Source organism: Triticum urartu, chromosome 6A (genome assembly GCF_056163025.1).
Source record: "Triticum urartu cultivar PI428250 chromosome 6A, HENAU_Tu73, whole genome shotgun sequence".
Lineage (NCBI taxonomy): Eukaryota > Viridiplantae > Streptophyta > Magnoliopsida > Poales > Poaceae > Triticum > Triticum urartu.
Window position 1 is genome coordinate 215,575,589 of NC_141878.1, and position 13,505 is coordinate 215,589,093.

Here is a 13,505-nt window from a genome sequence, read left to right on the forward strand (position 1 = left end):
TATGAATAAAGAAGGTACCCAACATCTGCCATTATTTACTTTTCAGTAGCATCAAATCTTTTGAACGGTTGTAAAACAGTGAAAGTGTAGGTCGGACAAAATCTTACCTTTACACATTACCACCATAGCTATATAAATCAGGTGGGCACCAGCTTTCAAAGCACTATTCCCAAGCAGAGTTAATTGCACAGAAGTACCACAATTCAGGCATCACATGCAGATTGGTACCATGATTGCTAATTTTTGCGTGTCAGTACCAACATTGGTGTAAGTTTTTGCAAATTAGGCTAAAACGTGTATTTATACGTATTGACGCCCGATCCGACAGCTCGGGCCCACCCGTCAGGTGCCACGCTGGCCAATCGGCGTGTGCCCGCGCGTGCCCGCGTGCTGACTAGGACGAGCCGGTGCGCTGCTGCTCTCCAACCTGGTCCGGTCGCACCAGCTCCAGCCCGGTCGCACCATTCCCCTCCCCTCCTCCTCCTCGCTCGAACCCTAGTCCATGGCGTCGGCGATTCCGCCAGGCGGCGGCGAGGGCGTCCACGGCAGTGGTGACATGCCGTTCTGGCCTCCTAGCGGAACGGCTGGCGTCGACTGGGATGGCGGCGACGACTCCAGCTCCGCGTACTCGACAGACGACGAGGAGTCGATGTTACTCACCATGGAGCAGCGGTTGCGGTTGGCGCATCAGTGGGTGGCGAACCCTAGCAGCAGCCATGAGTTGACGCATGGACTTGGCGGCGTGCTGTAAGTACCCTTGTCCTCTTCCTCCTCTGATTTATCCAATTGGGCATTTTTAGGGTTTGTTCATCTTCTGCTTTATCCAGTTGGGGATTAGGTTTTATCCAATTGAAGTGACTAGTATAGGACAATTAAACTAACCTAGTAACATAGTGTATTGCACTCTCAAATTAGTTCAATGACAGTAAAAATTTGGGATTATTGTGGCTCTCCAAATTGTTCTGTACTGTCTGGTACTGTTACTTTAAATTGTTTTGTACTGTACTGTTGCTCTCCAAATTTTGCTATTGTGCTCAATTAGTAAATAATAGACTTACAGGTTACTTTAAATTGCACTGTACTGTACTGTTGCTCTGCAAATTAAGAGTAATTATAATGAATACATGAAATTTAATTTTTTCTGTAGTTTGGATGAAGACATTTGGGAAGTAAGGATCCATTTTGATGCAAGAGAGCCATTGGAGATGAAGCTGTGTGGTTCAGATATTACTTATCTGAATTTGGTTGCAGTGATGGAAACCCAAGGATTTAATGCATATGATTGTTTGTTTCACATTGAAAATCCATCTTTAGGAGAGAAAGGGCTGGATTTGGTAGACAGTCATGCAGAATTACAGATGATAAAGAGGAAGATCCAGGACAAATTGGTGCTTAATTTGTTAGTCAGAGCTTGTCCACCCCCTGATACTGATTTTGAGAGGCAGCATTTTGAAAAGCTAGACTTGTCCACTGTGGTGTACCAAGAGCCTCTTGTTTATGATCTGAGTGAGCCTCCTATCTTAGCTGTTGATAAGGAAGGAGTAGTCTTTGACAGTCAATGTATCACACATCACCCTGCTGGTCCTGCTGGTGTTTGCACACAAGAAAGCAAAAATGCAATAGACAAGTTGAAAGCAGTTTTGGAAGAAGAAGAAGAGGGATATCAAGGATTTGAGGCTTATGAGGACAGCGATGCCTCTGATGAGGATGGTCAAATTGGAAGTGACCCTAATTACATGGTTGATGATGAAGATGTAGAGGTGGAAGAGGGAAAGAGACAGAGAGAGCTAGGAGCATAAGAGGAAGAATCAGATGATGATCAATCAGAAGAGGAAGAAATGCTGCATTATGAGGGTGACACTGAAGTTGAGGACCCATTTGAGGTAGAACAAGATAGGACTTTTGAACAAGAAGAAGAAACTATAGTTGAACCTGTAAAGAAGAAGCAGAAGCTGCTAGTTAGAAGAGGCCCAACCACTAGGTCACATTGTAGTGAGCTACCAGAGGTTGAACCTGATTTCAGACCATCATCAGATGAAGAAGAGAAGGGGTTGTTGAGGGAGAGTGATGATGATGGTTTTGAGCCACTCTCTTTTGTCCTACCAAATAAAAGGAAGAGTAGGGCAAAGAAAAGGCCTACTAGGAAGTGGTATAATGAGAAATTGGAGCAACCACATGAGCAACTGTGTATGAAGTTGTGTTTTAGGGATTAGCATCAATTCAGAGATGCTTTGTTGAATTTGCACATCACCCAGGCCAGGAATTTCAGGTATCACAGGAATTCAGATCAGAGGATAATTGTTGAGTGTACAGATAAACAATGCCACTTCTTAATGGTGGCAGCAGTTATAAAAGGGGAGAAAACCTTTGTAATTAAGAAGATGAGACTAGAACACACTTGCCCTAGTACCACAGAGACCACCAGGGTTAGTGCTAAGTTGCTAGCACAGAAATATGAGCATCTCTTTAGATCTGATATAACTACTGGTATTCAGACTATAATTGATGCATGCAATGAAAAATATGGTGTAGATGTGCCCAAGTGCATGGCATATAGGGCAAAGAACATAGCTATTGAAGCTGTGTTAGGAGATCACAAGAAGCAATATCCTAGGCTTAAAGACTATGCTCAGACTGTCATGGACACAAACCCTGGGAGCAGAGTAATAGTCACTACTGTTACTCCAACACCAACTGCAAGAATACCCCACCTAGGCCCAAGATTCCATGCCATGTTCTTTTGCATGAATGGAGCAAGGGAGGGGTTTCTCAATGGGTGTAGGCCATTCATTGGTTAGTTCCTAAACCTTGTGCACCATTTACATATTGTAGAGTACTACATTTTGTTTCTCACTTGAATGTATTTAATGTTTGGAAATGTTGATTATGCAGGTGTTGATGGGTGCTTCATTAAGCTCACTACAGGTGCTCAACTCCTTGCTTCCACTGGTAGAGATGGCAACAACAACATATATCCACTGGCATTTGGCATAGTTGGACAAGAGGACAAAGCTAGTTGGTGTTGGTTTCTACACCAACTGAAAATTTGCCTAGGGGGAGAAGTGGGCAAGTTTGGACCTTATACTATAATGTCAGATAGACAAAAGGTATGTGTTTTGCAGAAGTGTTTACATTAGCTTAGAGTTTCATTATGTTTTGCACAAGTGTTTATAGTAGATTAGAATGCATATTTAATTCATTGGTGCATATTTCTTTAGGATGTAGCTTAGACTTGTTATATTGTTTGTGTCAGGGGTTACTGTATGCAGTGAATGCTGTGTTTCCAAATTGCAACCAAAGGTTCTGCCTTAGACATACATATGCAAATTTCCAAAATGCTGGGTTTAGGGGTGAAGATCTTAAGAAGTGCATGGATAATGCTAGCTATGCCTACAATGAACACAAATTTAATATTGCAATGAATGATCTTAGAGCTGAAAGTGAGGAAGCTTGGGAGTGGCTTACTGCAATACCAAAAAAGACATGGGCAAGGCATGCATTTGACACAAACTGCAAGACTGACTTGGTAGTGAACAACTTGTCTGAGGTGTTCAACAAGTACATTCTAGATGTTAGGAGAAAACCTATAAGGACAATGTGTGATGGGATAAAAGATAAGCAGATGGTGAGGTGGCACATGAAGAGAGAGAGTGTTAAGGAAGCAAGATGGGAGATAACACCTCATTACAGTGAGAAGCTAGAGGCTGAGAAGGAGAGGGCCAGATACTGCAAGCCAATACAGGCAGGGGTCAACTTATGGCAAGTTACAAGTGGGCAGCAAACACATGCTGTCAACCTGGAACTTCAGACATGTGGATGCAGGAAGTGGGACCTTAGTGGCATACCTTGCAACCATGCCATCTCTGCAATAAACAAGGCTAAAAGGAAACCAGAGGATTATGTCAGCAAATTCTTCAAGAAAGATTTTTATGCTGCAGCTTATGAACCAATGATCTTTCCTGTGCCCGGTGAGCATGATTGGACAAGGACCCCTGGTCCAGACATAGAACCACCTGCATTCAAAATCAAGAGAGGAAGAAGGAAAGAAAAGAGGATCAAGGGCAAATTTGAAGTACCAAAGCCAAAAGAAACTTCAAGAATGGGGACCATAACATGTGCCAATTGTGGTCTCCAAGGGCATAGGTACACAAACTGTCTTAAACAGTTGAAGCCTGAGCTAGCTTTGAGGAAGAATAAGCATGTGGTAATAATTTTTCACCTTGAAATATACTAATGTTTTCTTTCTTGTACATGTCTTTCTAGCATTATTAATTGTTTCCTTTTCTTTGCAAGGCTACTCCAAGTACCTCACAGCCAAGAGCTGCTGGTCCTTCTACTGCACCAACAGCAAGACAGCCAAGACCTGCTGCTTCTGCTCCTACACCACCATCATCTGGAAGAAGAGGAGCTGGCAGAGGAGCTGGTGCTACTTCTACTACAACACCACCATCTGGAAGAGGAAGGGGAGCTGGCAGAGGAGCTGGTGCTACTTCTACTACACCACCACCATCTGGAAGAGGAGCTGGCAGAGGCAGAGGAAGAGCTGGAAGAGGTGCTCCCAGGCAATATGCTGACATTCCTACTGATGGCACACACACTAGATGGATGTCCTACTTCAATGCTAGCATGGGAGGAGGAGGATCCATGTAATGTGAAATACTGTGGTGTTATTTTGGTTGAACTTGATGCTTGAGGTGGAGTACTGGTGGAGTACTCTAGTAATGTTGAACTTGATGCTTGTAATGTTGAACTTGAGGTGGAGTACTGGATATGTAGAACTTGCTACTGGATATGTGGTTGAACTTTAGGTGATTATCTGAATGTTGAACTTTAGGTGGTTATCTGAATGTTCACCTTTAGGTGGTTTTCTGAATGTTGAGAGTTAATTGCACAGACGGTGGCTGTGGATTTGTTCAATGGCATGATGATCCATTGAACACATTCTGGAGTGAGCTCATTGGGGATCTGCGTGATGAAGTATGGAGGCTTAAAGGTGCAACTGTTGCTAGATCTGAAGATCAATTTCCAATCCTGACTCCAAGTGAAGATGATGGCACAAGGGAGGCCATGTTTCTGTCTCTGCAAACTCAACTCAGAGAGAAGAATGCAGAAATTGCAGGGATTAGGGCCAAATTTCACCTAAGCCTAACCATTAGGGTTTACGGTGACTCGGGGTCGAGGAAGCCACCTAAGCCTAACCATTAGGGTTTACGGTGACTCGGGGTCGACGGAGCCACCTAAGCCTAACCATTAGGGTTTACGGTGACTCGGGGTCGACGGAGCCACCTAAGCCTAACCATTAGGGTTTACGGTGACTCGGGGTCGACGGAGCCACCTAAGCCTAACCATTAGGGTTTACGGTGACTCGGGGTCGAGGAAGCCACCTAAGCCTAACCATTAGGGTTTACGGTGACTCGGGGTCGAGGAATCCACCTAAGCCTAACCATTAGGGTTTACGATGACTCGAGGTCGACGAAGCCACCTAAGCCTAACCATTAGGGTTTACGGTGACTCAGGGTCGAGGAAGCCACCTAAGCCTAACCATTAGGGTTTACGGTGACTCGGGGTCGACGGAGCCACCTAAGCCTAACCATTAGGGTTTACGGTGACTCAGGGTCGACGGAGCCACCTAAGCCTAACCATTAGGGTTTACGGTGACTCGGGGTCGACGGAGCCACCTAAGCCTAACCATTAGGGTTTACGGTGACTCGGGGTCGATGAAGCCACCTAAGCCTAACCATTAGGGTTTACGGTGACTCGGGGTCGACGGAGCCACCTAAGACTAACCATTAGGGTTTACGGTGACTCGGGGTCGAGGAAGCCACCTAAACCTAACCATTAGGGTTTACGGTGACTCAGGGTCGACGGAGCCACCTAAACCTAACCATTAGGGTTTACGGTGACTCGGGGTCGATGGAGCCACCTAAACCTAACCATTAGGGTTTATGGTGACTCGGGGTCGACGGAGCCACCTAAACCTAACCATTAGGGTTTATGGTGACTCGGGGTCGACGGAGCCACCTAAACCTAACCATTAGGGTTTACGGTGACTCAGGGTCGACAGAGCCACCTAAACATAGGCTTCCAATGCATGATATAACATAACCATCTAATAATCCAGTGCTAACATAACCATCAAATAGTCTTCCAATGCTAACATAATCATCAAAACCTAGTGCATGAGAAATCATAATCTGAAGTCTAGCAAACATAACACGGAATATCTGATCCAGCAAACATAACACACATAACACACAATACTTACTACAGTTCAACATATTATAAAGTACACAACCATTGTTCACAATACATAGTGGAGTTTAGATGCATAGTTCATCCTTTTCTCACAAAAGGATGAAAAGCATATCTACTACATACATACACAGCCATAGTTCATCTTAGAGAAGTTCACATTTAGTAGAGCCATACACTACACAACCATCATGCCCAAAAGGTCAGCATTGCCCACTACTCTCATATTCATTTTCTTCACTTCTCTAAGATGGCCTGGATCCCCTTGATCTTCTCCTTCAGCTTCTCCTCAGACTTTGTGAGCTCTGCATTCTTCAACTCCAAGTTCATCTTAGCTTCAGTAAGCAATTGCTTATCAGTAATATACTTCAACTTCAGGTTCTGGATGACTGTAGCTTGAGCTCTTGTCAGGTTCAGTAGCACATCATAATTCTGCTTAAACTTCTCAAACTCAGCATCTTTCTTTGCCATCTTTGCATTCATATCAGCCACCAGTTCACTTCTGCATTCATGCTGATATGTAATGGCAGACTGCAGATGTCTGAAATCCACCACCCTATCCTCCTGGAAACTCATAAGCTGATGCACATCTTGGACTAGCTTGTCATAGTTGGCCTCCAGGTTGTTCTTCTCTTCTGTCAGATGGTGGATAGTGAAAGAACTTTCAAGATTGTCGTTCACCCTAGCACTTTTGGCATCTTCAACCATTGCCCATAGCTTCAACAATGCATTCTGCATTGTTGGGGGCCACTGGTGATCAACCCATTCAACAAAGCCACAATTGCTACCTTCCTGCAAAAACAACAACAACAACAAAACAGTTCATACATCAAGTAATTACACAAAATCACTGCAGTTGCCAAAAAGAATGTCTAAATTTAGCATCAGACCACTACATTTAACAAGAGGAGCAGCCACTTGAGTAGCTGACTGACTAGTTTACTTACTGTACTGTTCATATCAAGGAGTGTTCAAATATTTGTAAGCTACTCTACTACCACTATTAACATAAATTACTATGTTAGCACCAGACCACTACATTTAACAAGAGGAGCAGCCACTTGAGTAGCTGACTGACTAGTTTAGTTACTGTACTGTTCATATCAAGGAGTGTTCAAACATTTTTAAGCTACTCTACTACCACTATTAACATAAATTACTATGCCATTGTACTCCAGCAAAATATACTCATGCTTGACCTAAATAAGCTACTCTAACCACTATGAACCAAAATGTTGACAGCAAGCAGAGTACTCCAGCAAACAGAGTTCAATATGGCACTGACCAAGTAAGAAAAAAAATCAGTATGCCTACAATCCTACAATCCATACCGGCTGTGCACATGCTAAAAACCTCATGCCTATGTCTGTTCCTTCAAAGGCAACAAGCCTCTCAGATGCCATGCCGTGCTTCTCACATGGAGACATCACATCCAGCTCAAGCCCTTTGTAATATGGATCTTCAATGCTGAAAGGGACCTGCAGAAACTCGCACAAAGACAATGGCCAAATCAAAACCTAGCGATATTAACCAAATCAAGAAATCCCAGATCTGAAACCCTAACCCTGTACTGACCTCGTTGAGACAGTCTGTGGAGGAAGACTGCATGTACGGGAGGCTAGAATGGTCGTCGCTGCTTTCATCCTCCAAAACCATGGCGTCGGCGGGGCGGTGCGGCGGCCGGCAGTCGGGACGCGGGCGGCGGCGACGGAGGAAACGAGCGAGGAGGAGGAGGAGGGGAGGGGAATGGTGCGGCCGGGCTGGAGCTGGTGCGACCGGACCAGGTTGGAGAGCAGCAGCGCACCGGCTCGTCCTAGTCAGCACGCGGGCACGCGCCGATTGGCCAGCGTGGCACCTGACGGGTGGGCCCGAGCTGTCGGATCGGGCGTCAATACATATAAATACGCGTTTTAGCCTAATTTGCAAAAACTTACACCAATGTTGGTACTGACACACAAAAATTAGCAATCATGGTACCAATCTGCATGTGATGCCCGAATTGTGGTACTTATGTGCAATTAACTCTCCCAAGCAAGATGCAACCACAACAAACATCATGTCATATTGTCAATTCAAGAACACCAATCAAGGCAAAATCGTTTTCAGGCTCTTAAAGGAAAATACCAAGTGCAATAAAAAGCTTAATTACGTGGGCATATGGAATGAGCTATGGTCGGACTGGATGCCAAGCACGAGCCTCTCCCTCCCTCCCTATGCCCAAAGCAGCCTGTCGTGCTTCTTTCCAGCCCAACGACCACGCCGACGTAGATCAGTCGGCCGCGTTGCTGACGAAGGCCGGGATCTCCCTCTGCGCGAGTCCTGCTATGCAAGCGCACCAAGCTCTCCGTCCAACCCGCGGCATAGCGCAGCTGAGGACGCTGCTTCCGAGCACTCCTTCTATTGCGCCGCCGAGCTCGTCAACAAAGGGAAGGCCGGGACATGATCCAATGTAGCGCAGATGAGATCGAGTAGAAGAGAATATCTCGATGGGACTGCTCTGACCGGTGAAAAGGACGAAAGGTAATTCAGTTGCTACGATGGAATGGGACCGGGAGATGGTGGTTCTCTTGTTGACCAGAGATAGATCCTGATGGGGAAGGGGCGCGGTCGAGTCTTGATATGGGTACAACTTTTGCTTGTCCGATTTCATACGACATAGCAGATCAAGCCCGTTCAACTTCTGATTCAAACAGTAGCACACCATTATATTAGACATCGTATAGAATCGGACAGAGTAAAATCATATGCACAGTAGTTCCGGGCGCCGGTTTTACCAGGAAAGAGTGCACCGATGTTACCCGTGCCTGGTTTTCTATTTCCCTGGTATGTGGATGGTGGGAGGGGGAGGTTGGATCGTGTAAGGAGGAGGTCCCCACATTCGATTATGCTTTAATAGTAGAGATAAAATATAATATTACTTCAATTCATATATTATTTACAACAATGATCGGCTAGTACAATGATATGCTAGTGGGTGTAAGCATAATATACTCATTCATTGAGTACTACTACTCATGAGTGTTAGACGAATAAGCCGCGGCTTGCCGGTTTCGGCCAGGGCACGTTGGGCACGCGTGCGTGCGTGTGCCAGACATGGCGTGCATGGTCCGGTCCGCGTTAGGCTAGTAGCTGCGTGTGTGTGTGTGTCAGTATGTGTATGAGCGTGTGCATGGGTCTGCTGGCGATGGAGCCTGAGGTGTGACCGTGTCCCCCGGGCAGTTAGTGGCCGCGTCGTCCGTGTACGGGCGCGACGGGAGCGCGAGCCAAGTAGGCTGCGGGGTGCGGGGCGTGGGTGAGTGGGAGCGCCGTGGGCGTTGCGTGCGTACGAGCGCGCGTATAAGAACTCGCTGGGTCCTCTGTGTATTTGCCGGGTAGTGGCTGAGTTCGTGCTCAGAGAAAGAAAGTAAGTGGTCGTTCGTGCGGCCGGCGGGTGTTTGAGCGCCCCGTAAAACTACCTGTGTCTTTGTGTCCATCTCCTTCCTCTAGTCTTCTTCTTCTTCCTCGAGAGCTAAGTGAGGCAGGGAGGTCGAGCTCCGGCGAGCAGAGGAGGAGGCCGGCGGCAACAACATTTGGTATACAGAGCTTCGATTCGGGCGATCACCGGCGACCATGGCGCTCATCCCACACGGCGGCGGCGCGGGCGGATCGGCGACGATGGCGATGCCGATGCTGACCGCGGACAACTACACGGTCTGGGCCATCAAGGCACAGGCGATCCTCGACGTCCACACCGTATGGGACGCGGTGGTGCCGGGCGACGCGGTGGTGCCGGGCAACGCGGCGGTGAACGCCAAGAAGGACAAGATGGCGTGCGTGTTGCTCCTCGGGGCGTTGCCGGAGGATGTGTTGATGCAGGTGTCGACTAAGCTCACCGCCAGGGAGGTATGGGACTCCCTGAAGGTGAGGTTCGTCGGTGCCGATCGGGTCCGCGCGGCGAGGCTGGGGATGCTACGCGGCGAATTCGACCGGATGAAGATGGCGGACGGCGAGGAGCTCGACGTGTACGGCGGGAGGCTCGCGGCGATGGCGGCGAGGTACGCCAACCTCGGGGAGACGCTGGGCGACGCAGCATTTGTCAAAAAGTTGCTGGACACGGTGCCGGATCGCCTCTTCCCCATCGTCGGCGGCATCGAGCAGTTTCATGACGTGACGACGATGGCATTCGACGAGGCGCTCGGGCGACTGCGCGCGTTCGACGAGCGGGTTCGGCGCCGTGGACAAGACGGCGGCGAGCGGGCGGACGGACAGCTCCTGCACACTGCGGCGCAGTGGCGGGCGCGGGAGCGGCGTCAAGGCGGAGCTCGGGACGACGACGACAGCAAGAGCGTGGCGTCGAGCAGCGGCTGGAACCGGCGCGGCCGCTACTACAAGTGCGGCGAGCGCGGACACTTCAAGCGCGACTGCCCCCAACTGCGGAGGGAGCCGGCGGCGGAGCGCGCGCTGATGGCGGACGTCGGCGTTGAAGACGGCAGGCTCCTCTGAGCCACGGCATAGAGGGGTGAATGTTAGACGAATAAGCCGCGGCTTGCCGGTTTCGGCCAGGGCACGTCGGGCACGCGTGCGTGCGTGTGCCAGACATGGCGTGCATGGTCCGGTCCGCGTCAGGCTAGTAGCTGCGTGTGTGTGTCAGCATGTGTATGAGCGCGTGCATGGGTCTGTTGGCGATGGAGCCGGAGGTGTGACCGCGTCCCCCGGGCAGTTAGTGGCCGCATCGTCCGCGTACGGGCGCGACGGGAGCGCGAGCCAAGTAGGCTGCGGGGTGCGAGGCGTGGGTGAGTGGGAGCGCCGTGGGCGTTGCGTGCGTACGAGCGCGCGTATAAGAACTCGTTGGGTCCTCTGTGTATTGCCGGGTAGTGGCTGAGTTCGTGCTCAGAGAAAGAAAGTAAGTGGCCGTTCGTGCGGTCGGCGGGTGTTCGAGCGCCCGGTAAAACTACCTGTGTCTTTGTGTCCATCTCCTTCCTCTAGTCTTCTTCTTCTTCTTCCTCGAGAGCTAAGTGAGGCAGGGAGGTCGAGCTCCGGCGAGCAGGGGAGGAGGCCGGCGGCAACAACATTTGGTATACAGAGCTTCGGTTCGGGCGATCACCGACGACCATGGCGCTCGTCCCACACGGCGGCGGCGCGGGCGGGTCGGCGACGATGCCGATGCCGATACTGACCGCGGACAACTACACGGTCTGGGCCATCAAGGCACAGGCGATCCTCGACGTCCACACCGTATGGGAGGTGGTGGTGCCAGGCGACACGGCGGTGAACGCCAATAAGGACAAGATGGTGCGCGCGTTGCTCCTCGGGGCGTTGCCGGAGGATGTGTTGCTGCAGGTGTCGACTAAGCTCACCTCCAAGGAGGTATGGGACTCCCTGAAGGTGAGGTTCGTCGGCGCCGATCGGGTCCACGCGGCGAGGCTGGGGACGCTGCGCGGGGAATTCGACCGGATGAAGATGGCGGACGGCGAGGAGCTCGACGTGTACGGCGGGAGGCTCGCGGCGATGGCGGCTAGGTACGCCAACCTCGGGGAGACGCTGGGCGACGCAGCACTTGTCAAGAAGTTGCTGGACACGGTGCCGGATCGCCTCTTCCCTGTTGTCGCCGGCATCGAGCAGTTCCACGTCGTGACGACGATGGCATTCGACGAGGCGCTTGGGCGACTGCGCGCGTTCGACGAGCGGGTTCGGCGCCGTGGACAAGACGGCGGCGAGCGGGCGGACGGACAGCTCCTTTACACTGCGGCGCAGTGGCGGGCGCGGGAGCGGCATCAAGGCGGATCTCGTGACGACGACGACGGCAAGAGCGTGGCGTCGAGCAGCGGCTGTAACCGACGCGGCCGCTGCTACAAGTGCGGCGAGCGCGGAAACTTCAAGCGCGACTGCCCCCAACTGCGGATGGAGCCGGCGGCGGAGCGCGCGCTGATGGCGGACGTCGGCGTTGAAGACGGCAGACTCCTCTGAGCCACGGCTTAGAGGGGTGAATGTTAGACGAATAAGCCGCAGCTTGCCGGTTTCGGCCAAGGCACGTCGGGCACGCGTGGGTGCGTGTGCCATACATGGCGTGCATGGTCCGGTCCACGTCAGGCTAGTAGCTGCGTGTGTGTGTCAGCATGTGTATGAGCGCGTGCATGGGTCTGCTGGCGATGGAGCCGGAGGTGTGACCGCGTCCCCCGGGCAGTTAGTGGCCGCGTCGTCCGCGTACGGGCGCGACGGGAGCGCGAGCCAAGTAGGCTGCGTGGTGCGGGGCGTGGGTGAGTGGTAGCGCCGTGGGCGTTGCGTGCGTACGAGCGCGTGTATAAGAACTCGCTGGGTCCTCTGTGTATTGCCGGGTAGTGGCTGAGTTCGTGCTCAGAGAAAGAAAGTAAGTGGCCGTTTGTGCGGCCGGCGGATGTTCGAGCGCCCGGTAAAACTATCTGTGTCTTTGTGTCCATCTCTTTTCTCTAGTCTTCTTCTTCTTCCTCGAGAACTAAGTGAGGCAGGGAGGTCGAGCTCCGGCGATCAGGGAGGAGGCCGGCGGCAACAACAACCGTTTATCTGTAAACACAATATATTCATTCATTGAGTACTACTAGTAAGTTGTAAGCGTAGCAGGCTAGCAAGTAGCAACCGCGAATACAATATACTAATACTAGTTAATCTGTAAGCATAGCAGGCTAGCAGCAGCCGCGAATAAATAACCAGTAATCTGTAAGCACCCTCCTTGTGCACCAGGACTTGTGGATAAAACAAGAGAAATAAATAAGGCTGAAAATGGATTGAAGAAAATCCTCAAGTCTGTCTACAATCCAACACCTGTAGTGAGGAAAGGGTTTCAGGGAGGATGGTGACAATGGATTGATCTTCTGCACCATCAGCAAGAGATCTCCCACATGCCAGACGTGCGGTAGAGGACCAAACTCATGCGAGGCCGACGGCTTACTCTGCCGCCCCGGCCAATCGCCACCGCAGCGGCGACCTCGCCGGCGTTGGGCTCCACTGGATCCAGGTATTCCTGCCTGGGATCGGACGTCGGGTCCTCTGACGAAGAGGAAGCACCGGCGGTGGGAGTCCAGTTAGCTCTTGAGGTGCTGGGGGAGGGAGTAGAGGGCGGGGAGTGGAAAGCCGTGGCTCGCCGGAGGAAGAAGACCGAGGCCGAGATCGTTCAAGATTTCTGGAACGACGCCGGCTTCCCAACGCCGGAGTCGCGTTTCTGGAAGAATAGATCACCGTCGCCGCCGGGAATGACATTGAACGAGGGTTCAGGGAGGGCTGGATCGCTGTCGCCGCCG

General features: G+C 50.6%; 4 protein-coding genes across 4 annotated transcripts; 3 read left to right on the forward strand and 1 right to left on the reverse strand.

Annotated features, from left to right (window-relative positions):
* Window positions 1–3,089: 3,089 nt before the first annotated feature.
* LOC147964812 (uncharacterized) lies at window positions 3,090–4,886 on the forward strand. The gene is made up of 4 exons (XM_087530169.1): window positions 3,090–3,107; window positions 3,254–4,204; window positions 4,294–4,646; window positions 4,835–4,886. Exons 1-4 carry the CDS (start codon window positions 3,090–3,092, stop codon window positions 4,884–4,886), a joined length of 1,374 nt encoding a protein of 457 aa, XP_087386295.1.
* Window positions 4,887–6,270: 1,384 nt separating this feature from the next.
* LOC125512448 (uncharacterized) lies at window positions 6,271–9,934 on the reverse strand. The gene is made up of 3 exons (XM_048677543.2): window positions 7,828–9,934; window positions 7,584–7,730; window positions 6,271–7,044 (listed from the first exon to the last, which is right to left on the reverse strand). The coding sequence occupies exons 1-3, from the start codon at window positions 7,906–7,908 to the stop codon at window positions 6,490–6,492; spliced, it is 783 nt and encodes a 260-aa protein (XP_048533500.2). The 5' UTR covers window positions 7,909–9,934; the 3' UTR covers window positions 6,271–6,489.
* Window positions 9,786–10,734, forward strand: LOC125512449 (uncharacterized). Its single transcript, XM_087527603.1, has one exon. The coding sequence runs from the start codon at window positions 9,862–9,864 to the stop codon at window positions 10,732–10,734; it is 873 nt and encodes a 290-aa protein (XP_087383729.1). The 5' UTR covers window positions 9,786–9,861.
* A 609-nt stretch (window positions 10,735–11,343) lies between these two features.
* Window positions 11,344–12,198, forward strand: LOC147964813 (uncharacterized). The gene has a single exon (XM_087527604.1). The coding sequence runs from the start codon at window positions 11,344–11,346 to the stop codon at window positions 12,196–12,198; it is 855 nt and encodes a 284-aa protein (XP_087383730.1).
* The last annotated feature ends 1,307 nt before the right edge of the window (window positions 12,199–13,505 follow it).

Bases quoted from the DNA above. Each gene is read 5' to 3' on its own strand.
- LOC147964812 (XM_087530169.1), top strand. The intron at 4,205-4,293 runs GTAATAATTTTT...TTTCTTTGCAAG, and splicing joins TGAGGAAGAATAAGCATGTG to GCTACTCCAAGTACCTCACA. The intron at 4,647-4,834 runs GTAATGTGAAAT...GTTGAACTTTAG, and splicing joins ATGGGAGGAGGAGGATCCAT to GTGGTTATCTGAATGTTCAC.
- LOC125512448 (XM_048677543.2), bottom strand. From the start codon at position 7,908: ATGGTTTTGGAGGATGAAAGCAGCGACGACCATTCTAGCCTCCCGTAC. The intron at 7,731-7,827 runs GTCAGTACAGGG...GAGTTTCTGCAG, and splicing joins CCACAGACTGTCTCAACGAG to GTCCCTTTCAGCATTGAAGA. The intron at 7,045-7,583 runs GTATGGATTGTA...TTGTTTTTGCAG, and splicing joins TTTTAGCATGTGCACAGCCG to GAAGGTAGCAATTGTGGCTT.
- LOC125512449 (XM_087527603.1), top strand. From the start codon at position 9,862: ATGGCGCTCATCCCACACGGCGGCGGCGCGGGCGGATCGGCGACGATG.
- LOC147964813 (XM_087527604.1), top strand. From the start codon at position 11,344: ATGGCGCTCGTCCCACACGGCGGCGGCGCGGGCGGGTCGGCGACGATG.